This window comes from Stegostoma tigrinum, chromosome 1, assembly GCF_030684315.1.
Source record: "Stegostoma tigrinum isolate sSteTig4 chromosome 1, sSteTig4.hap1, whole genome shotgun sequence".
Classification (NCBI taxonomy): domain Eukaryota; kingdom Metazoa; phylum Chordata; class Chondrichthyes; order Orectolobiformes; family Stegostomatidae; genus Stegostoma; species Stegostoma tigrinum.
This window is the reverse complement of record NC_081354.1, coordinates 1,906,872-1,930,670: the sequence shown is the minus strand read 5'-3', so window position 1 is coordinate 1,930,670 and position 23,799 is coordinate 1,906,872. Positions and strand designations below refer to the sequence as shown.

The 23,799-nt window shown below is 43.6% G+C and overlaps 1 protein-coding gene and 1 long non-coding RNA gene across 4 annotated transcripts in view; one reads left to right on the top strand and one right to left on the bottom strand.

The window, feature by feature from the left end:
* The window catches only part of LOC132209807 (uncharacterized), a 44,923-nt gene extending 24,645 nt beyond the window's left edge, over nt 1–20,278 (bottom strand). Inside the window, exon 1 of the long non-coding RNA XR_009445919.1 lies at nt 20,170–20,278. This is a non-coding gene — a long non-coding RNA (uncharacterized LOC132209807). The remainder of the gene's footprint in view (nt 1–20,169) is intronic.
* LOC125456430 (B-cell scaffold protein with ankyrin repeats-like) overlaps nt 1–23,799 on the top strand; it is a 247,585-nt gene that overhangs the window by 96,855 nt on the left and 126,931 nt on the right. For all 3 annotated transcript variants that reach the window (XM_059646916.1, XM_059646955.1, XM_059646930.1), the window contains one exon: nt 6,769–6,968. In XM_059646916.1, the coding sequence (XP_059502899.1) occupies nt 6,769–6,968 (200 nt within the window). The remainder of the gene's footprint in view (nt 1–6,768; nt 6,969–23,799) is intronic.

The following is a 23,799-nucleotide window of genomic DNA, read 5'->3' as shown; positions in this document are numbered from 1 at the left end:
GGAACTGGAGATATGGAAGTCAAGGAAGGAAATTGAAGAGACAGAGATGTCCAAGGTGAGAGAGAGGGTGGAAATTAGCAGCAAAATTAATGTTTCCGTTTCCGGATGCAGGCAAGTTTGCCATTCCAGAACCAGACTTCGGCAAACCAGAAACAGAGTAGTGGAAGGGGTTTCAAGTAAGGCTGCAAAAAGGAATATTTCATACACTATACAGAAAAAAGACAGGTTTTACAAGGACTCATACAATTATCTCTTGCATTGTGTAGCATTCTTACTTACAACACTGTAGGTTTTGTGTAACATTACTAATTGTAACAGTGCAGGTTTCTGTATGATTATTAATTATATCAGTGCAGATTGGTGTGATATTATTAATTATAATCATGTGGGTTTGTGTGGTTTCATTAATGATTATAGTATGGGTGTGTGGAGTGTATTTCATGATAATAGTGCAACTTTGTGTGTTGATAATCAGAATAGTGCAGTATGTGTCATTTTGTTAATTATAACATTGAGTTTGTGTAGTCTTCTAAGTTGTAACACCATGTGTTCATATAGTATTGCTAAGGATATTGTATATTTGTCTGATATTATTTATTATGGTGCTGTGGGTTTATGTAGTACTGTTTATTATATTAGTGCGCATTGTGTGATATTGTTAATTATGTAGGTGTGGGCTGTGTGATATTGTTAGTTATATTGCTGCGGGCTGTGTAATATTGTTAGTTAGACCGATATAGGTTGTGTAATATTGTTAATTATAACACCATGGGTTTATGTATTATTGCTAATAATAATGAGGGTTTTTGTAGAATTGGTAAATTTAAAGTGTATGTTTCTCTGGTATTTATTAGCATGCTGCATTTGTGTGATATTGTCAATTAAATCAGTTCAGGGATCACTCGATTCACCTAGTACAAAATTAATGAGACTAAATCATTCTGTAGCATCATTAAAATCTTTTTATTCATGTTGCTAAGTGATGAAGTACATTAAGTGGTATTTTCTACTTAAAATCATTCTTTTAGAAATGTATAAAACTTAATCACAATAAAATCAGCCCTGAAACTGAAGGATTATGCTGTAACTACTGCACAGATTGCCATGGAAATTCAATTTAATGATTAGATTTTCTGTAATACAGCTGCACAGTTGAGAATTTTATTTCAGAGGTTCCTGCTTCTGAGCAACTACTGAAATCTGATTTTTGTTTATGTTGGTTCTCCCCATTATGAGAAAGTATGGTCATAGCAATGGAAAATTGCAGTTTTGTAAAGACAACAAAGCGGGTAGCTGGATGAACGCAGCAGACCAAGCAGCATCTCATGTTGTTTTGTGTTTCTTAATATATGAAGCTGCTAACTTAGCAATTCTCAGCAGTTGTGTCCAAACCTTCTTTCTGACTGCTAGGGAACACATTATTAGAATAAACACAGAGAACTGCAGATGCTGTAAATCTGAAACAAAAGTAGAGAGGGCTGGCAGCATCTGTACAGAGAAAACAGAGTTAATGTTCAAGTCCAGTGACCCTTGGTTAGAACTGAAGCTAGCTGGGGAAGAATGGAATTTATCCTGATGTCAGACAGTGTCGGTGGGATTAGAGGGAGAATAGAGTACGCAGAGGCAATACCCAAATGGAGAGAAAGAGAGAAACGGATTGGCAAACAAAGAGATTGCTGTGATAAGCCAAGAGAGAGAGCTAATAGATAGTTGGGAGATAACAAGAAGCATAAATGTTTGAAAAAAATGTATATGTTGGGCTCTGCCCCTAACCCAATCCCCAAACACCAAGCCTTGTCATTCCCATGGGCTGCTGTCACACACAATCCAGTGTCAGCTACTTATAGCCCCATTGGCAAGTTTAACCACTCCTTTGTTTTTCTCTCTGGTTTCCCTCTCCACCTGTAATTTACTCTTTCCCCATCCCCACTCCATCGTCTGCACATATACCAACAATTTCCTCACTACCATCAGTTCTGAAGAAGGGTCACTGGACCCAAAACGTTAGCTCTTAATTTCTCTCCACAGATGCTACTGGACCTGCTGAGTTTTTGCAGCAATTTCTGTCTTCATAAATGTTTGAAAATGGTTTGGCTGTGCTGAGAACAGCCCTCACAGGACAGCATCTAAGGGTGTAGGAACAAGATACCCAGGGTTGTATCTTTGATTTGGAGAAAATCATAGAATCCCTACAGAGTGGAAACAGGCCCTTCAGCCCAACATGTCCACACTGACCCTTGGAGCATCCCACCCAGACCCATCCCTCTAATCTACACATCCCTGAACACTTTGGTATGTTAGCATGGCCAATCCACCTACCCTGCACATCTTTGGATGGTGGGAAGAAACCGGAGCACCCAGAGGAAACCCATGCAGACACAGGGAGAATATACAAACTCCACACAGACAGTTGCCAAAAGCTGGAATCGAACCCTGGTCCCTGGCGCTATGAGGCAGCAGTGCTAACCACTGAGCCACCGTTCTGCCAAAGTGAGAGGAGTTAAAGGAGAAGCTGTTCAAATTGAGGAGGAACTCACCATGCAGAGGAGGATGATGATGGAGAGTTTCTGCCTTCACCCTTCCCCTCCCACAATAATGATAGGGACAATGGTCCTCACTTCCCACTCCACCAGCCTCCGCTTCCAAAGGATTATGTGCTGCTACTTCCACCACCTCCATTATTTCCCTCCCCTCCATTATCAGCATTCCACAGAAACAGTTCCACCCAAGACACTCTGGTCCACACCTCCCTCATTCCCAGCACTTGCTCGTTTACTTCCTCCCTTCTCACTGTCTAAGGGTCCAGACACACCTTCCATTGAGGAGACTAAACACAGACTTGGTGACTGCTTTGCCAAATACCTAAGCTCAGCCCATAACAATGACCCCGAACTGCCAACTGCCTGCCACTTCAACACAGCAGTGTATTCACTAGCCAACATCTCTAACTCAGGCATGCTGCAGTGTTCCAGTGAGGTTCAGCTGGAGGAACTGCACCTCACCTTCTGTCTAGGCACCTTACATACTTCAGCACTCAACGTTGAGTTTAACAGTTTTACAACATGAACAGCATCTGCCTTGTTCATTCCTTTCCAGCAAACCCCTACATCCTGTCCAGTAGGGGCTTCTCCTGGCATAACCTAAAAATTTTCAACAATTTACACTTCTCATTAGTACCCCACCTCACTCTTATTTCTTTCACAGTTTATCATTTTGTTCGCCTGTCTCTTTGCCTTTTAGCATAACCTCCACATACACTCTTCTCACCCCAACATCACCACATCGTCAGCATAAATTCCATTCTTCCCCAGCCAGCTTCAGTTCTGAAACATTAACTCAGTTTTTCTCTCTAAAGATGGTGCCAGACCAGCTGAGCTTCTCCAACACTCCCTGTTTCAACACTGTTCATGTGATGGTGTTTTTTTAAATGGGTCAAAAATGGACACAGTATCACTGGAAAACACTACCTAATCAATCACATTTTATAGTAACTTTCAAAAAAGAACTGAATCAATATTTGAAAATAAGAACTATTCGGGCTAATCCAGGATTGGAGTGTAACTAATCAGATTAATTTTAAAAAGCCAACACAAGTATGATGGGCTGAATGGTCTTGTTTTGTGCTGTACAATCTTCACTTATGTAAGAACAGCACCTTTGATAACACCTCATACAGAAATTGTTAAATACCCCGTGGTTTAAATTTTGCTGTAACGTGATGTACAGTCTTTATAATTTAGATTTATGAAGCAACTTTTACTGCTATGTGTTCTCTTTGAAAATTTCACTGAACATTAATCAAACTAAATAATCTACTTAGTTAGCTCATGAGATGAGTAAGTTTTGTAATCACTAAAATGCAAGATATAGAAGCAACTGGGGAAAATTTTATTGGATCAAAATCTAATAACATTGTAAAATAATTCAATAAACATACACTGATCAGCTCTTTACTCCATCTGAAAAAAATGGCCTCCATCATTTCCATGGGCATTGGCCAAATGCACCCGATATCAATGGACATTAACACCCAACACTTCTCAACTTCTAAAAAATGTCATGGCACATCTTCACTTCACCTACAGGAGACCTTGGCACTGTAAACCTGCACCTCAGGTGGCCCTGGCAACTATCATTGTAATGCTATAGCAAGGACAATGTGTGCTGAGAGACACAGAAGCCAGCGCTTGAAGTGAACCAGGCTGCATCTCAGGGCACTTTACATGCTGTCATGGCACTATCTTGCTTTGACCCTGCCAAGAATGCTTGTAGCATCCCTGCCCTTCAGTGCTTTGCTCCCTCTCAACTTCCCCCCTGCCCTCCCACCAAAATATCCATCTTGCCTCACCATTTAGTGCAGACAGAAAGGCTCCTTCCTTGGCATAATTGGCAGCAGGCCTCAATCGAGTCAAAGGGAGAGACTTTGCTAAGGAGCTCCCAACATGGTAAATCAAGGATAACACAGTGTGGAGCTGGATGAACACAGTAGGCGAAGCAGCATCTCAGGAGCACAAAAGCTGACGTTTCGGGCCTAGACCCGTTGGGGTATTCAGAGTCAGGAACCTCTCCTTACAAAGGATGAAGGGCCAAATGACAGACAGAGCAATATCTATCTCCAGTCTTTCTGCCCTATTTGCTGTGTTTTCGTCATGGAATTGAGAGACAGGCAGGTATTATGGAAGCTGGATAACAGATAATGGAAGCAGGTAATCTGGTGGATTACCATTGGTATAGAGGTGGTAAAAACTGCCGATGCTAGAGAATCCGAGATAACAAGGTGTGGAGCTGGATGAACACAGCAGGCCAAGCAGCATCAGAGGAGCAGGAAAGCTGACATTTCGAGTCTGGACCCTTCTTCAGAAAATACTATTGGTGCCTGTGGGAAATTGTCATGGGCAAATGAGTAGGAGCACAGAACACTTGCAGAGTTAGTGGTATTGGGGGTTGAGGTTGGTTGAGAGCAATTCAGGGAGAATGTTGAGGGCAATAGTTGAAGTGGTAAAGCGGGAGCCTTTGTTGGAGGTGGTATAGCGGCAGAGACACAGTGAGTGTGAAGTATTGGAGAGAAGATGGTGGCACTTAAGTGGAAGAGGACACTGACCTTCTTCCTTCCTTGCTGCATAGTTCCTCAGACAGCTGACATTGCTTTGACCTGGAAAACAATCTCAGATCAGGCCATTTTTTCTGTGGCTTTCACTGCTGGTCCTGGGGGAAATTTAAGTCCCATGATCTGTTTTCCGCCCCCCCCCCGGCCAATACTCCTTCCTCTCACCACCCCTACCCCTGCCTCTGTCCAGCAGGATCTCCAGGTTCCTACCCACAAATTGGGGTATCTATTTCCACAAATCTGCCATGCCCAGGGCAATTGTCAGCAGCTGTGTGGGACAGTTCTGGACACACCACAGCCATTGAGGCACAACAGGCTTTTAATAGTGACACAGGCGCAAGGGATTCTGGTGAATTCTGGAAAATCTAGTGAGTGGCAAGTTGTTGTGGAAACAGTGTGTATTATATGGATTGGTAGCTGTTCATAAGAAACACTGTGGAGACATGGTAAGCCAATAATTAGGTGAGTTTTGAAAGACAGGGTGAGAAAGCCCACTGGACCTCACGGCTAGAAACCTTCCAAATAACTTGATGCAATTGGACTTAGCCAGAAGAACATTAGATTCAGTCCCACTGATTTCTTCGAGGAAGTAGCATGTTGTGGACGAAGGAAGCCCAGTGGATGTACTGAACTGGGATTTCCAGAAGGCATTTGATAAAGTGCCATGTTAAAGGGTCGAGCAGAAAATAAAAACACGTGATATAGAGAGTAATTTGTTGAGTAGACAGTTGGCTGGCTAACAGAAAGGAGAGAGTGGGCAAAATTGGGTCTTTTTCTGGTTGGCAAGACGTGATGAATGGTGTGCCTCAGTGATTGGTGCTGTGACTTCAACTGTTTACAGTTTATAGAAGTGATTTAAATGACGACAGCAAATATATTGTTGCCAAATTTGCTGATGACACAAACATAAGTAGGAAAGTAATGCTGTGAAGAAGACATTGGAAGGTTACAAAAGGGATATTGTTCGGCTACGGGAGTTGGCAAAGATCTAGCAAATAGAGTATAATGTGGGAAAAAGTTAAAATTATCGATTTTGGCAGGAAGAATAAAAATTAAATGTATTATCTAAATGGTGAGAGAATGCAGACCCCTGAGGTGCAGGGCCATCTGGGTGTTCTAGTGCATGAATCACAAGATGCTATGAACTTACAGCAAGTAATTATTAAAGTTAATGTTATCATTTATTGCAAAGGGAATTGACTACAAAAGTTAGGAAACTCTGCTTTAGTTACAGCAGGCAGCAATGAGACCACGAACAAACAGAAATTGTAGGGAAAACCTCAACATGCCTGGCAGCATCTGTGAAGAGAATAACAGTGAATGTTTCTAGTCCAGTGACCCTTCTGAACAAAGAGTCCCCAGTACTTTCGATTTTTGATTCAGAAATTCCAGCATCCACAGTTTTTCATTAAGAAATGAAACAGTTGGATGTAGTGCAGTTTGTGGTAATGTTCGATGTGCTTAGCAGGAAATTTAACTGTACAAGGTAAAAAGTGATAAGAAATATATCTACCAAAATGAGGATGCATTCTTTGCAAAAAGGACTATTTTCTTTCATCGTAGTGCAAGACTGGGGCATATTTGAAAATTTAACCCTTCTGTTTCATCTCACCCAGTTTTCAATCAGATCTGACATTTGCCTACTCTCTATTGTTGTCCAGATCTGGGACATGGCCATGAGTTCCCAACCCTGCTCCATTTTGCAGCCAACAATGGACTAGAGAATCTTGTCACTCTGCTTCTAGAATGTCCTGGATCAGCCCAGGCCTCCACTGTCCTGAATGTTCGCGGAGAAAACCCAAGAGATATCGCTGAGAAGAATGGATTTCAGCAAATCCGGGAGCTCTTAGATAAATTTGCAGTAAGTTGTTTTTATCAAATGTGATATGGGCATTACTGGATGGCCAGCATTTTTATTGCCCATCCCTTGTTGCCCTTGAGTTACTTTAATGTTGGTCTTATCCAAGTGATTTGATTTAATAAAGGTAAAACACAACATTAACCAGCTGATTGCTGAGGTGACAAGATGCATGTGGAGAGCCAATCATGTGCACTGCCTTCTCTTGGCTCAGTGACCCTGAAAGATGAGTGATTCTGGAAATGGAGCCAAATTCCAGTTAACAATATGGTCCACTAGAATATAAAATCAAAGCACAAGTTGTACATGTGAAGAATGCTAGGAATACAACCTAGAAAAAGTTGTTAGTTAATGATCCATTAATGCAACTGACAAACGAGTTAGGAAAATATTTTTAATAGAGATGATGTGTATCGGTCATTATAGGTAACTGGTCAGAAATGGCCATGAGTTGAAAAGTCTTATGTGTTCCTATTCTTTCTCCAGCTTCCCTTCCTATACTGCTATAAATTCCTACACTGTTCCAGCTAAACTAAAAGATCTCACATCAGGTCCAAAAACAAAGTTGCTGGAAAAGCTCAGCAGGTCTGGCAGCACCTGTGAAGGAAAAAGCAGAGTTAACGTTTCGAGTCTGGTGACCCTTCCACAGAAGTTCTGAGAAAGGTCACCGGACCTGAAATGTTAGCTCTGTTTTTTCCTTCACAGATACTGCCAGACCTGCTGAGCTTTTCCAGCAATTTTGTTTTAGTTCCTGATTTACAGCGTCTGCAGTTCTTTCGGTTTTTATTCACATCAGGCCCAGTTGATCTTTCCTGGCTTGTCCACATTGGCTCCTGGTCCTGCACTCTTAAATTTTAAGAAATCAAATTCTTGTTCTGAAACCTGTCCATGGCTTCACTTCTCTTTCTGCAACCTCCTTCAGCCACACAACTCTTTGAGATCTTCATATGACCAGATTTGAAGGGCTTTGTGCTGTCTAGTTGCCATATTGTGGAAAAGCGATAGACACACTGGAGAGGGTGCAGAGAAGATTTAAAAAGGATAGTTCCAGAAATATGGTTTATATTATCAAGCGATGATTGACAGGCTACAACTCTTACATCTTGAGAAAAGAAAACTGAGATGACCTGTGAGCTAGAAGGGCCAGGAGGCCAGAGTATTTAGCAGCAGGAGTTTTATAATGTACAGGCAGCAAAGTTTGACTAAGCTGTTTCCCCCTTAAGTAGCTGGTAATGTCATCATTATGTCACATGATCAGGCCCTTAAAGTGACAGTCCACCATACTAGCACAAATACACAGCACCTTTACATCAGAGGTTCCTGCAATGAAAATATTGACATCTCCAATCATTAATACCACAGTAAATATGCAAGATATCTTTAGTCTTGGATGGTTTCCTGATGCTTTATCATGAGCAATGCTGAAGAGTTTTTGAGTTGTTGAATGAGTTGTGTTCTGGAATGTTCACAAAAAAATGGATGGTGATCCCAGTTGTCGAGTAACTTTTGAGAAATGTTTCACTGTCTGAACACACTTTCTGCAAAACCGTTTGTGGTTGGGTTAGAAGGAGATGATCAGATATGTTGAATTCCTGAGTTAGTAGGAACTGCAGATGCTGGAGAATCAGCGATAACAAGGTGTAGAGCTGGATGTACACAGCGGGCCAAGCAGCATCTAGAAGGGTCTAGGCCTGAAATGTCAGCTTTCCTGGTCCTCTGATGCTGCTTGGCCCGCTGTGTTCATCCAGCTCTACACCTTGTTATGTTGAATTCCTATCAGAGACAGTAGGAACTGCAGATGCTGGAGAATCTGAAATAACAAAGTGTGGAGCTGGATGAACACAGCAGGCCAAGCAGCATCATAGGAGCTCAAAAGCTATCGTTTCAGGCCTAGACCCTTTCTGATGAAGGGTCACACTTTGTTATCTATGTTGAATTCCTTTCTGCTTTTGACAGTCTGTAAACTTTTGTGACATAAACTGTGGACCATTGCCTCTAACAAGTTGTTCCAACCTCACAAAGATCTCCTTCAGTCTTTCTAAGGTTTTCTTTGAAGGTGCCATCTTTATGATGACTATTTCAAGCTACTTAGTACGTGTGTCATCCATTATGAAATACATTCGCCCACCAAAACGTCCACCAACGTATTCAACGTGGATTCTTTGCTGTCACCTTTCTGCCCATTGCCAAGGCCTTTCTGCCCATTGCCATGACCTTTCTGCCCATTGCCATGACCTTTCTGCCCATTGCCATGGGTGTAATGGCACTAATGGAGGCATGTTGCCCACTCTTGCAGAAAGTGCACATATTCCCACCTTCCCCTCAATTTTGGAGTTGAGTTCAACCACCAATAATAGCTTCTGGCTATCTCCTTCATTCTGAGTAATATCACAGTGATCCTCACCTCGTTGATTTAACACACATTTCCTTAGCCCTGGTGGAATGATAACCTTCATTCCCCATTGGAGACATTCTTCTTATAAAGACAGTTCTAGTTTTCGGGTAACATATGGCATCAGTTCTTAGGTTGTGCCAGTGATTATCCCACAAAGTACCATGTCCATCACTTTTGATTGTAATGTGTCATTTCTAGTGTACTTTTAACTTGTCCTGCTGTTGTCAGAGTGTTCAATGTAGAAAATGTCTACATAAGGATTATTTGTAGTTGGTTCATTTGGCAAAGGTAACCTAGAGAGCCCATCATCATTCTCACGTAAGTTGGATTACTGCTACTTAATTGTACAAGTGTGAGCTTATGGCAACAATTCATATGGCTTGCTGCTAGAGAAGAAATCTCTGTATGAAGCCCAAATATTGTGGTCAATGGCTTGTGGTCTGTTAGTAAGATAAATTCCTGACCATACAGGTACTGGTAGAATTGTCTAATGCCAAAATAATTCCCAGAGCTTCATTCTCTGCGTACAGTTCATTTCTGCTTAGTTTAACAATTGTGATGGAAAAGCCATTATCTTCTTTTCATCATTGGGTATATGAGAAATGAGTGCTCCCACTACATAGTGATGTATTGTTTGCTAATTGCGATGGTAACTTTGGGTCAGAATGCTTCAGGACTTCATAAATAAAGTCCCTTTGGCTTGTGTAAAAGTTCTTTCTCATTCATCTTCCCATTTCCAATTCTGATTTGGGCATAATAAATTGGCAACAGTGTGAGAATGGCTTCAAGATTTAGAAACATAGAAAATAGAAGCAGGAGTGGGCCATTTGGAACTTCAAGCCCACTCCACCGTTCATTTCAGTCGAAACCAGTCGCCTGCTCCTGCTTTTCTCCCTTTTCAGCTTCAAGTGTTATATCCAACCCCTTCTTGAAATGGTACAATGCTTTTGCATTGTCTGCTGTCGGATCGAAGATGGGTAGAGGAGAAGATAGGTGGAGAGGAGCGTTCCACAAGCACACCACTCTTTCGGTGCATAAATTTCTCACTTCGGTCCTGAATGTTTTACCTTCTGCCTTGAGGCGGTGACACCTAGTTCTGGACTGCCGCATCAACAGGAACATCCTTCCTACTTTGGGACACTGCAATTTAGCAAGGCCAAAAAAGATCATAGGGTTGATTTACATTTTTATCCGCTGGCGCCTCAGTTACAGCTTTAACTTTTGAAAGTGACTTATGTAGTCCCGTAGCGTTGATGATATGGCCTAAACATTTGATGGAAGATTTTTTTTAAGAAATCACATATCTGCCCACACTCTGCAGACAAGCATCTAACTTGAGGGGAATGCTGTTTTTCACTTCTCCCCATGATTAAAATATCATCTCGGTAACACTGGATTCCTTCTAATCCACATAAAATCTGATCCATGGCACGTTGAATTATATAGCTGTAGATGTGATTCCACATGGAAGTTTCTCGTATCTGAAAAGTTTGTTTTGTGTGGGAACTGAAGAAGGGTCATAGGACTCAAAACATTGACTCTGTTTTCTCACCACAGATGCTGCCAGACCTGCTGAATTTCTCCATGCACTTCTGTTTTTGCATGTTTAGCAAGAGGCCTTTTCAGATTGAGAGTCTAGACATTTTTCATGCCCTGTTTGCACTGTGTAGATTTTCTTCCTACACTTTGGTTTCTGTACTTTTGCTGTATGTTATTTGTTTCTTCCTCAAACAAGCCTGTTCAATGCACCCTTTCCACCACAATTTATGCATACAGCTTCTTTAAACCAGCAGTTTGCTGATGCATGTGCAAGCAGCATCTTAGGTGCACAAAAGCTGACGTTTTGGGCTGAGACTCTTCATCAGAAAAGGGGGATGTGGAGAGGGTTCTGAAATAAATAGGGAAAGAGGGGGAGGTGGATCGAAGATGGAGAGAGGGGAAGATAGGTGGAGAGGAGAGTATAGGTGGGGAAGTGGGGAGGGGATAGGTCAGTCCGGGGAGGATGGACAGGTCAAGGGGTGGGATGAGGTTAGTAGGCAGGAAATGGAGGTGTGGCTTGAGGTGGTAGGAGGGGATAGGTGAGAGGAAGAACAGGTTAGGGAGGTGGGGACTGCACCTCCCAGTCGCAAACCATTTCAAATCCCCCTCGCATTCCTTAGACAAAATGTCCATCATGGGCCTCCTGCAGTGCCACAATGATGCCACCCAAAGGTTGCAGGAACAGCAACTCATATTCCACTTGGGAACCCTGCAGCCCAATGGTACCAAAACCAGCCCAGCTCATCCCCAACTTCCTAACCTGTTCTTCCTCTCACCTATCCCCTCCTCCCACCTCAAGTCGCACCTCCATTTCCTACCCACTAACCTCATCCCGCCCCCTTGACCTGTCCGTCCTCCCTGGACTGACCGATCCCCTGCCTACCTCCCCACCTATACTCTCCTCTCCATCTTCGATCCGCCTCCCCCTCTTTCCCTATTTATTTCAGAACCCTCTCCACATCCCCCTTTTCTGATGAAGGGTCTCAGCCCAAAACGTCAGCTTTTGTGCTCCTAAGATGTCTCTGCCTCCCTAACCTGTTCTTCCTCTCACCCATCCCTTCCTCCCACCCCAATCCGCACCCCCATCTACCTACTAACCTCATCCCACCTCCTTGACCTGTCCGTCTTCCCTGGACTGACCTATCCCCTCCCTACCTCCCCCCTCACATTTTATTATCTTGGACTATTTTCTAAATGGGGAGAAAATTCAGATATCTGAGGTGCAAAGAGACTTGGGAGTTCTAGTCCAGGATTCTCTCAAGGGAAACTTGCAGGTTGAGTCAGTAGTCAGGAAGGCAAATGTAATGTTAGCATTTTTTTCTGATGAAGGGTCTAGGCCTGAAACGTCAGCTTTTGTGCTCCTAAGATGCTGCTTGGCCTACTGTGTTCATCCAGTTCCACACTTTGTTATCTCTTAATGTTAGCACTTCTTCTGAGAGGACTTGAATATAAAAGCAGGGATGTACTACTGAGGCTTTATGACGCTCTGGTCAGGCCACATTTGGAGTATTGTGTGCAGTTTTGGGCCCCATTTCTCAGGAAGGACGTACTGACCCTGGAGTGGGTTCAGAGGAAGTTCAAGAGAATGGTCCCAGGAGTGGAAAGCTTAACATATGAGGAATGTTTGAGGAAACTGGGTCGATACTCATTGGAGTTTAGAAGGATGAGGGGGATCTAACTGAAACTTACAGAATACTAAATGGCCTGGACAGAGTGGATGTTGGAAAGATGCTTCCATTGGCAGGAGAGTCTAGGACCTGAGGGCACAGCCTTAGAGTAAAGGGAAGACTTTTTAGAACAAAGATAAGGAGAAACTTCTTCAGCCAGAGAGTGGTGAATCTATGGAATTCACTGCCACAGAAGGCTGTTGAGGCTGGGTCATTGAGTACATTTAGACTGAGATAGACAGGTTCTTGACTGTTTTGGGGATCACAGGTTATGGGGAGAAAGCGGGACAATGGGGGTGAGAAACTTATCAGCTGTGATTGAATGGCAGAACAGACTTGATGGGCTGAATGGTGAGGAGAAGGCTCAGACAACATTTGGTAGAAGTTTTTAATGTCATGGGGTCTGGACAGAAAAGATAGAGATAGACTGTTCCTGCTCATAAGAGAACCAGCGGGCACAGTTTTAAAATGTTCTGCGAAAGAAGCAAATGTGAAGTGAGTAGTTAGGGCATGTGCTGTCTGGAAGTGTGGTAAAGGCAATTTCAAACAAGGCACTCAAGAGGCCATTAGCTGATCATTTAATAGAAACAGTTTGCAGGGTAATGGGGAAAACACAGGAGAATGGCATTCATCCAAAATGGTCAGAACATTGGTGGCAACATGATGGACCAAATGGCCTCTTTCTGCACTGAAACATTCTGTGATTTTGAGTATGAAGAATAACTTACCACATCAAGTGTTTGAAGGAGATCGTAACAATGCATTTAAGGAGAAGTCAGTAGACACATGAGGGAATAGGGAGTAGAGGATTATGATGCTCAATGTAAATGAAGAAAAATGAGAGCAGTATGAGGTGGAGCATTAATGCAAGCATGGATTGGATGGGCTGAATGGCCTCTTTCTGTGCTTTCTTTCCAAAGTAATTCCATGTAATCTCTATTCTTAATTTTTATTGCCACTTTGGACTGTATTTTTTGTAAAAATACAAGCCACCTGAAATTACTATTTGATTCTATTGCATTCAGTTGTGCATCCAGCTGCTTAGAATGAAAGGTCTTGAATTCCCACTCTCTTTCACTCACTTTTATTTAAGACACTAGTTAAATCCTACCTCTTTAACTAAGCATTTGATCACCTATCTTAATTTCTGTCTCAGTGGCTCAGCTCAGACTTGTGTATGGATTTACACAACTGTGAAATACTTGTGATGTTTTAACAAATTCATGATATTATTTAAATGTAAGGTGTTGCTGTTCTCCCTCCGCTACCTTTTTTGATCAATCTTATGAATACACTCTGCAACTTTATTTGGACTGAGTAACCTGCCTTTTCTGTTTTCAGGTGTTAATGAATGTGCTTTTCTTTGTCTTTTGCTTTTATTGGATCTGTGATATGGGAAGTTTTCGTGCACTTTTTGTAGTTAATAAGTAATAAGACCATAAAACCATAAGACATAGGAGCAGAACTTAAGCTATTCGGCCCCTTGAGTCTGCTCAGCCATTTAATCATGATTGATTAGTTCCTCAACCATAGAATTCCTCGTCACAGAATTTGCAATAGTTGTTCCTGTTCTGATTATCCCCTTACAAAAGATGTAGCAATGTGCCCATCTGCCTGATATGGATGATTGACTGCACTCTGGAAGGATCCTTTCAATTCTGTTCTCCTTACCTCCTCTGGGGTCCCACCCTGTATTTACTGACCAATGGTCTCGAGTACCATGTTAGTCATGGGCCTCAGTTGGGTGCAATGTCACTGGGAGCCTCCATTTCCAACAGCAACAGTGATGGGCTGTTAGCCTCTGATTGCCCAGAAAATCTGGGCAGTTTAACTTGTATACTAGGTACAAATACCATGGAGGATGCCTGATGGTGACCCTCAGAACTAACTGGGTTCTCTTCCAGGATCTGAGTATTTCTGAAAAAAGACACAAAAAGAAGCTTTTTGTCCTGCACTATTGGGAAAATTTACAAGAATATTAACGCAAAGGGAAGACAACATTTGTGCTATTTGAGAGAAGGATGCTGATTGGTTGACAAGTGAGCGTTGATTGACGGAGGTGTTGCTTTAGAGAATGCATCAGTCAGAAGATGACTGACAGCTAACCATCAAGCGTTGTTTAAACGTTAAATCAGGCATTTTGATTCTGACTAGCTAAGTCATTTCCCTGAGAAATTAATCAGAGAAATGGTTGTCACCTATTTTGCTGAGTTGAAACAGGCATAGTGTATGTTTATATTCTTTCTGTCTGCATATAACAGTGAGCTGTTCCTGATTAAATGTAGCTTCCAGAATGTAGAGTCGTGCCACACTGCAATCCGAAATTGTTTATCAGTGTAATTGTTTGTACACTCAGGATTATTTGGCAAATGTTATGCAAAATCCTATCGCAAAACATCGTCTAATGTTGGGCACTGTTACGAGTTTTGCCAACATCAGCTGGTTGGATACAGTCAATTTGCAAACAGCCAAAGGGATATGCTGTTTGATACAATCTACCAATCTTGAAGACAGACACCCGCATACCTCACATCACACTGGCAGTGAATGCATAGTTATCTACAAACACCCACACTGTTCAAAATTATTACATAATTCCACTGGCAAGATGGTCCAGATGGCACGAATTAAAGATGATTTGTAAGTAACTGCAGAAGACATGAGAGATTCATTTGGCAATTAGAAAGGCAAATGCAATGCTGGTTTTCATTTTTGAGAGGGCTAAAATACAAGAGCAGAGATATCCTGCTGAAATTGTATCAGGCTCTGATCAGAATGTATTTAGAATATTGTGAGCAGTTTTGAGCCCTATATCTCAGGAAGGATGTGCTAGCATGGGAGGGAATCCCGATGAGGTTTGTGAGAATGATCACGAGGATGAAAGGCTTGTCATTTAAGGAATGGTTAAGGACTCTAGGTCCGTACTCAAAGTAGTTGAGAAGGAGAGCGGTGTCTCATTGAAGCTTACAGAATATTGAGAGACCTGGATAGAGTGTATGTGGAGAAGATGTTTCCACCAGGAGAAGAGATTAGGGTCTGAGGGCACACCCTCGGAGTGGAGGGATGGCCCGTTGGAACCGAGATGAGGAGGAATTTCTTCAACCAGAGGATGGTGAATCTGTGGAATCATTGCTGCAGCAGGCTGAGGAGGCTAAGTTATTCAGTATACTTAAGACAGAGATTGGGAGTTTCTTGGTTAGTAAGGGAATCAAGGGTTACAGGGAGAAGGCAGGCGAATTCGATGAAGAAACATATTAGCCATGATCGAATGGCATAGCCAACTCTATGGGCCGAAAGTCCTAATTCTACTTCTATATCTTACAGTGTTATGGAGAATAATTCTATTACGCAGCAAATTATTATGATGAGGAGATAACAAAGTGTGGAGCTGGAAGAACACAGCAGGCCAAGCAGCATCTTAGGAGAACAAAAGCTGATGTTTCAGGCCTAGACCCTTCATAGGATTGTGCTGTCTGAAAGGGCAAGGAAACAAAGAACAAAAAGAACAAAGAAAATTACAGCACAGGAACAGGTCCTTCAGCCCTCCAGGCCTGCGCTGATCTAGATCCTCTATCTAAACCTGTTGCCTATTTTCCAAGGATCTGTATCCCTCTGCTCCCTGTCCATTCATGTATCTGTCTAGATACATCTTAAATGACACTATTGTGCCTGCCTCTACCACATCCACTGGCAACGTGTTCCAGGCACCCACCATCCTTATCATAAAGAACTTTCCATGCATATCTCCCTTAAACGTTTCCCCCTCACCTCGAAATCGTGATCCCCTAGTAATGGAGTCCCCCACTCTGAGAAAAAGCTTATTGCTATCCACCCTGTCTATACCCCTCATGATTTTGTAGACCTCAATCAGGTCCCCCCTCAACCTCCATCTTTCTGATGTAAATAATCCTAATCTACTCAACCTCTCTTCATAGCTAGTGCCCTCCATACCAGGCAATATCCTGGTGAACCTCCTCTGCACCCTCTCCAAAGCATCCACATCCTTTTGGTAATGTGGCGACCAGAACTGTACACAGTACTCTAAATGTGGTTGAACCAAAGTCTTATAAAACTGTAACATGACCTGCCAACTCTTGTACTCAATACCTCATCCGATGAGGAAAGCATGCCGTATGCCTTCTTGACCACTTTATTGACCTGCGTTGCCACCTTCAGGGTACAATGGACCTGAACACCCAGCTCTCTCTGTACATAAATTTTCCCCAGGGCTTTTCCATTTACCGTACTGTTCACTCTTGAATTGGATCTTCCAAAATGCATCACTCGCATTTGCCTGGATTGAACTCCATCTGATATTTCTCCGCCCAACTCTCCAATCTATCTATATTCTGCTGCATTCTCCAACAGTCCCCTTCACCATCTGCTACTCCACCGATCTTAGAGTCATCTGCAAACTTGCTGATCAGACCATCTACACCTTCCTCCAGATCATTTACATATATCACAAACAGCAGTGGTCCCAGCACAGATCCCTGTGGAACACCACTGGTCGCAGTTCTCTGTTTTGAGAGACTCCCGAACACTACAACACTCTGTCTCCTGTTTCCCAGCCAGTTCTCTATCCATCTAGCTAGTACGCCCTGGTCCCCATGCTACTTCACTCTGTCCATCAGCCTACCATGGGGAACCTTATCAAACACCTTACTGAAGTCCAAGTATATGACATCTACAGGTCTTCCCTCATCTATCAACTTTGTCACTTCCTTAAAGAATTCTATCAGGTTGGTAAAACATGACCTTCCCTGTACAAAACCATGTTGTCTATCACTAGTAAGCCCATTTTCTTCCAAATATAAATAGATCCTATCCCTCATTATCTTCTCCAGCAGATTCCCCACCACTGATATCAGACTCAGCAGACTATGATTACCTGGATTATCCTTGCTACCCTTCTTAAACAAGGGGACAACATTAGCAATTCTCCAGTCCTCCGGGACCTCACCCGTGTTTAAGGATGCTGCAAAGATATCTGTTAAGGCCCCAGCTATTTCCTCTCTTGCTTCCCTCTGAAACCTGGAATAGATCTCATCCAGACCTGGGGACTTGTCCATCCTAAAGACTTTTAGAATATCCAACACTTCCCCCCTCCTAATGCTGACTTGACCTAGAGTAGTCAAACATCTATCCCTAACCTCAACATCCGACATGTCCCTCTCCTCAGTGAATGCTGACACAAAGTACTCATTAAGTATCTCACTCATTTTCTCTGGCTCCTCGCTTAACTTCCCTCCTTTGTCCTTGCGAGGGCCAACCCTTTCTCTGGTTACCCACTTGCTCCTTATGTACGAATAAAAGGCTTTGGGATTTTCTTTGACCCTGTTTGCTAAAGATATATCATGATCCCTTTTAGCCTCTTAATTCCTCATTTCAGATTGGTCCTACTTTCCCGATATTCTTCCAAAGCTTAGTCTGTTTTCAGTCACCTAGACCTTATGTATGCTTCCTTTTAACTCTTTGCTAGTCTCACAATTTCACCTGTCATCCATGGTTCCTTAATCTTGCCCTTTCTCTCCCTCATTTTCACAGGGACATGTCTGTCCTGCATTCTAATCAACCTCTCTTCAAAAGCCTCCCACATATCAAATGTGGATTTACCCTCAAACAGCTGCTCCCAATCCACATTCTCTAGCTCCTGTCGAATTTTGCTAGAGTTGGCCTTCCCCAGTTTAGCACTCTTCCTTTAGGACCACTCTCACCTTTGTCCATGAGTATTGTAAAACTTACAGAATTGTGATCACTATTCCCAAAGTAATCCCCTACTGAAACTTCACCCACCTGGCTGGGCTCATTCTCCAACACTAGGCCCAGTATGGCCCCTTCCCAAGTTGGACTATTTACATACTGCTCTAGAAAACCCTCCTGGATGCTCCTTACAAATTCTGCTCCATCGAAAGCCCTAACGCTGAGTGAATCCCAGTCAATGTTGGGAAAATTAAAATCTCCCATCACCACCACCCTGTTGCACCTACGTCTTTCCATGATCTGTTTGCATATTTGTGCCTCTATCTCACGCTCGCTGTTGGGAGGCCTGTAGTACAGCCCCAACATTGTCACTGTACCCTTCCTACTTCTGAGGTCTGCCCACAATGCCTCACTGCTCGAGTCCTCCATGGGGCCCTCCTTCAGCACAACTGTTGTATCCTCTTTGACCAGTAATGCATCTCCTCCACCCCTTTTCCCTCCCTCTTTATTCCGCCTGAAGCATCTATATCCTGGGATATTTAGTTGCCAATCTTGCCCTTCCCTCAACCAAGTCTCAGTAACAGCAATAACATAACACTCCCAGGTACTAATCCAAGCCCTAAGTTCATCTGCCTTACCTACTACACTTCTCACATTAAAACAAATGCACCCTCAGACCACCGGTCCCTCTGTGTTCATCACCTGCTGTCTGCCTACTCTTCCCCTTAGTTACACTGACTTCATTAACTAGTTCCTTACAGGCTCTAGTTACTACCTCCTTACTGCCCACTAACCTCCCCATTTGGTTCCCATCCCCCTGCCACATTAGTTTAAACCCTCCCCCACAGCATTAGCAAAAGCACCCCCTAGGACATTGGTTCCAGTCCTGCCCAGGTGTAGACCATCCGATTTGTAATAGTCCCACCTCCCCCAGAACCGGTCCCAATGTCCCAAAAATCTGAACCCCCGCCCTCCTGCACCATCTCTGAAGGCACGCATTCATCCTGGCTATTCTTTCATTTCTACTCTGACTAGCACGTGGCACTGATAGCAATTCTGAGAATATTACCTTCGAGGTCCTACTTTTTAACTTGGCTCCTAACTCCCTAAATTCTGCTTGTAGGACCTCCTCCCATTTTTTTACATATATCATTGGTGCCTGTATGCACCACGACAACTGGCTGTTCGCCCTCCCCCTTCAGAATGTCCTGCAGTCGATCTGAGACATCCCTGACCTGTGCACCTGGGAGGCAACATACCATTCGGCAGTCCCATTTTCGACCGCAGAACCGCCTGTCTACTCCCCTTACAATCAAGCCCCCAATGACTATAGCCCTTCCCCTCTTTTTCCCGCCCTTCTGTACAGCAGAGCCAGCCATGGTGCCATGAACCTGGCTACTGCTGCCTTCCCCTGGTGAGACATTTTCCCCAACAGTATCCAAAACGGAATACCTGTTTTGGAGGGAGATGACCGCAGGAGACACCTGCACTGCCTTCCTGCTTTTTCTCTGTCTTTTGGTCACCCATTCCCTTTCTCCCTCAGCAATCCTAGTCTGCAGTGTGACCAATTTGCTGAACGTGCTATCCACGACTTCCTCGGCATCGCGAATGCTCCAAAGTGAGTCCATCCGCATTTCCAGAGCCATATTACTGTCTAACAAGAGCTGCAGCTGGACACACTTCCTGCTCGTGTAGGAGCCAGGGACATCAGCCGCGTCCCTGAGCTCCCACATTGAGCAAGAGGAGCATAGCACGGGTCTGGGATCTCCTGCCATTTTTACTCTCCAGCTTAGCTTAGTCCTACTATAATATCAAATAATAGATAAACGAAATGAAAAAACATTTACCAATCACTCTACTTACCAGCAGATGATAAAAGAAAGAAAAAGAAAAACCTTACCTTCTCAACACACCTCAGAGTCTTTTTTTTTGGTCAGATGAGGAGGGTGGATGGGCAACACTGCAAGTGTAGTGTCTCGCATCTAGCCACTGCCTAAATATATCAGTTCACTTACGTTCTGAAAGCACAATCCGAATGCTCCCACTCAGCTCTGCTGCCGAAATAAAGAACTTACCCTCTCGGCAGCCCCCTGGCCCTCGCTCTGACCGCTCCTGCTGTTGCTGCAAAATGGAAACAGCTTCAGTAGGAGCTTTTGAGGTGCAATTTGATAAATATTTGAGAAAGTGTCTTTTTAGGTCTATGGGCCAAGAAAAGGAGGGAATGAGAGAAATTGGGGAGAACCAGCACAGGCAGGATGAGCCAAAGACTGTTTACTATCACATTGTTCATGAATCTGTCAGTTGCATCTAGTTATTAAACATTACTAGATTTTCTTTCTACAGTAGAAAAATGCTAAACAGCTCTATCCTGTCACATAGTTCTTCAGAATCCATTACGGTCCATTAGTATCACATGTTTAACAAATGTTTTAACACTGCTGGATGAAATCTCTCATTATTTTAATTCCTCTTAAGATTCCTGCAACATTAAATGGAATATCAATTTATCATGTGAAGAGCTGCAGTAGTTTCAATTTCTCATCGTCTGTTAAAGTTTTAAATGATAACAAAGAAACATTAAAGACACATACTTCATTCACAGTGTGCCTGAGTAATTCCCCAAACTTCAACTATGATGCATGCTTCCCCTCAAATACGAACTTCACATTTAATCCACTTGTATATTTATTGTGTAGTATGTACAGCATAGAAACAGGCCAGAGGTAATGGGAACTGCAGATGCTGGAGAATCCGAGACAACAAAGTGTGAAGCTGGATGAACACAGCAGGCCAAGCAGCATCTCAGGAGCACAAAAGCTTTTGTGCTTCTCAGGTGCTGCTTGGCCTGCTGTGTCATCCAGCTCTACACTTTGTTATCACAGAAACAGGCCACTTCCGCCATCTACAATCCGACTCCACCACCCAAGACATTTTTCCATCCCCACCTTTGTCTGCTTTCCGGAGAGACCACTCTCTCTGTGACTCCCTTGTTCGCTCCACACTGCCCTCCGACCCCACCACACCCGGCACCTTCCCCTGCAACCGCAGGAAGTGCTACACTTGCCCCCACACCTCCTCCCTCACCCCTATCCCAGGCCCCAAGATGACATTCCACATTAAGCAGAGGTTCACCTGCACATCTGCCAATGTGGTATACTGCATCCACTGTACCCGGTGTGGCTTCCTCTACATTGGGGAAACCAAGCGGAGGCTTGGGGACCGCTTTGCAGAACACCTCCGCTCAGTTCGCAACAAACAACTAAACCTCCCAGTCGTGGACCATTTCCACTCCCCCTCCCATTCTTTAGATGACATGTCCATCATGGGCCTCCTGCAGTGCCACAATGATGCCTCTCGAAGGTTGCAGGAACAGCAACTCATATTCCGCTTGGGAACCCTGCAGCCCAATGGTATCAATGTGGACTTCACCAGTTTCAAAATCTCCCCTTGCCCCACCACATCCCAAAACCAGCCCAGTTCGTCCCCTCCCCCCACTGCACCACACAACCAGCCCAGCTCTTCCCCTCCCCCTACTGCATCCCAAAACCAGTCCAACCTGTCTCTGCCTCCCTAACCTGTTCTTCCTCTCACCCATCCCTTCCTCCCACCCCAAGCCGCACCTCCATCTCCTACCTACTAACCTCATCCCACCTCCTTGACCTGTCCATCTTCCCTGGACTGACCTATCCCCTCCCTACCTCCCCACCTATACTCTACTCTCCACCGATCTTCTTTTCTCTCCATCTTCGGTCTGCCTCCCCCTGTCTCCCTATTTATTTCCAGAACCCCCTCCCCATCCCCCTCTCTGATGAAGTGTCTAGGCCCGAAACATCAGCTTTTGTGCTCCTGAGATGCTGCTTGGCCTGCTGTGTTCATCCAGCTCCACACTTTATTATCTTATACGCTTGGCTCAACTGCTCCACAAAATTGAAATCAATAATGTTCAAAAAATAAGGATTTAATTGAATACTGCTTCCTTTAGGATCAGGTATGAACAGGAGACAGTTCCTGTTGGAGAGGCACGGCTGGTCTAAGTTGGTTTAGGCTGTGCTTGCTTGTACTGTCACTGCGTTTGAATGCCTGTCCACCAGCTGCATGTTGCCTGTTTGGCACTATCCGGGTCTCAGTCAGGCCAGCTCGCACCTTCTTGGTGGCATCACCAATATAGTAGAGCTGCTCTGATTAGCTGACTCAGCAGGTGGGACTTCCAACTCCATGGTTTATAATCCTGGGATGGCTTGCCACTGGCCGATCAAATACCTGACTGGTACATGAAAAGGGGTAATGCCTGCTGTCAAAGCCCCTGTTCCTTCCAGAAACTTTCCCTTTGTGTATCAACCCCACATTCAGATTGCTCATTGTTTTCTGTCTATCGCTGCAGAACAGAAGGAAGCCATCATGCCTGCCTCAATGCAATTGCACATTATGATTAAGTGCCAGTCATCCGGCTTTTCCCCATAACATTGTACATTGATTTTATTTGAAGAACGAGCTAATGCCCTCTTGAAAGCCTTGATTGAACATGGCTGCACCATCCTGCAGGCGATGCATGCTAGATCCTACTACTCACTGTGTAAAAATATTTCTCACCTCACATTTGCTTCTTTTGTCAAACACCTTAACTCTTTGCCGTCTAGTGCTCAATCCTTTCACAAGAGGAGACAGTTTCTCCCTATTCACTCTGTCCAAACTTCTCATGATTTTGATAGCTTCTAGCAAGTTTCCACTTGGCCTTCTCTCCAAGGAAATCAGTTCTCACTTCTCCAACCTTTCCTCATAACTGAAGCTTCTCATCCCTGGAACCATTCTTGTAAACTTCCTCTGCACAGCCTCCACTGTGTTCATATTCTTCCTGAAGTGTGGCACCTAGAACTGAACACACTACATCAGCTGTGGTCGAACCAGTGCTCTTCATAAGTTCAGCAGAATCTCCCTTGTACCTTATGCCCCTATTTATGAAGTCTAGGATACGATATGCTTTTTCTTAATAGCTCTCTCCACTTGTCCTGCTACTATTAATGACTTGAGCATATATACAGCCAGGTGTCTCTACTCCTGCACAGCCTTTAGAGTAGTATCTTTTAATTAATACTGTTTCTCCAGATTGGTTCCTATCAAACTGCATCAACTCTCACTTCTCTGCATTGTACACTTTTTGCCAGATATTTGTCTACTCCACCATCAAACCAATGTCCTTTTAAAAATTCTGCATTTTAATTGTTGCTGATTGAGGAATAAAGGTTTGGCAGGATTCCTCCTGACCCTCCTTTGATAGCCAGCTGATGAGACAAGTGAGGCCATAGTTTAGAACTTTCTCCAAAAGATAACATGTCTAACAGTGCAGTTCCCAAATTCAAAAAAGGACCTGCACTCCAACGGCAGCTTTCATTAGTTTACAGCCAATGAGTTATAGAATGATACAGCACGGAAACAGACCCTTCAGTCCAACTTGTCCATGCCAACCAGATTTCCCCAATCTAAACTAATTACGATTTGTTATTAATGCTGTAATGTTGGTAAACGCTTTAAT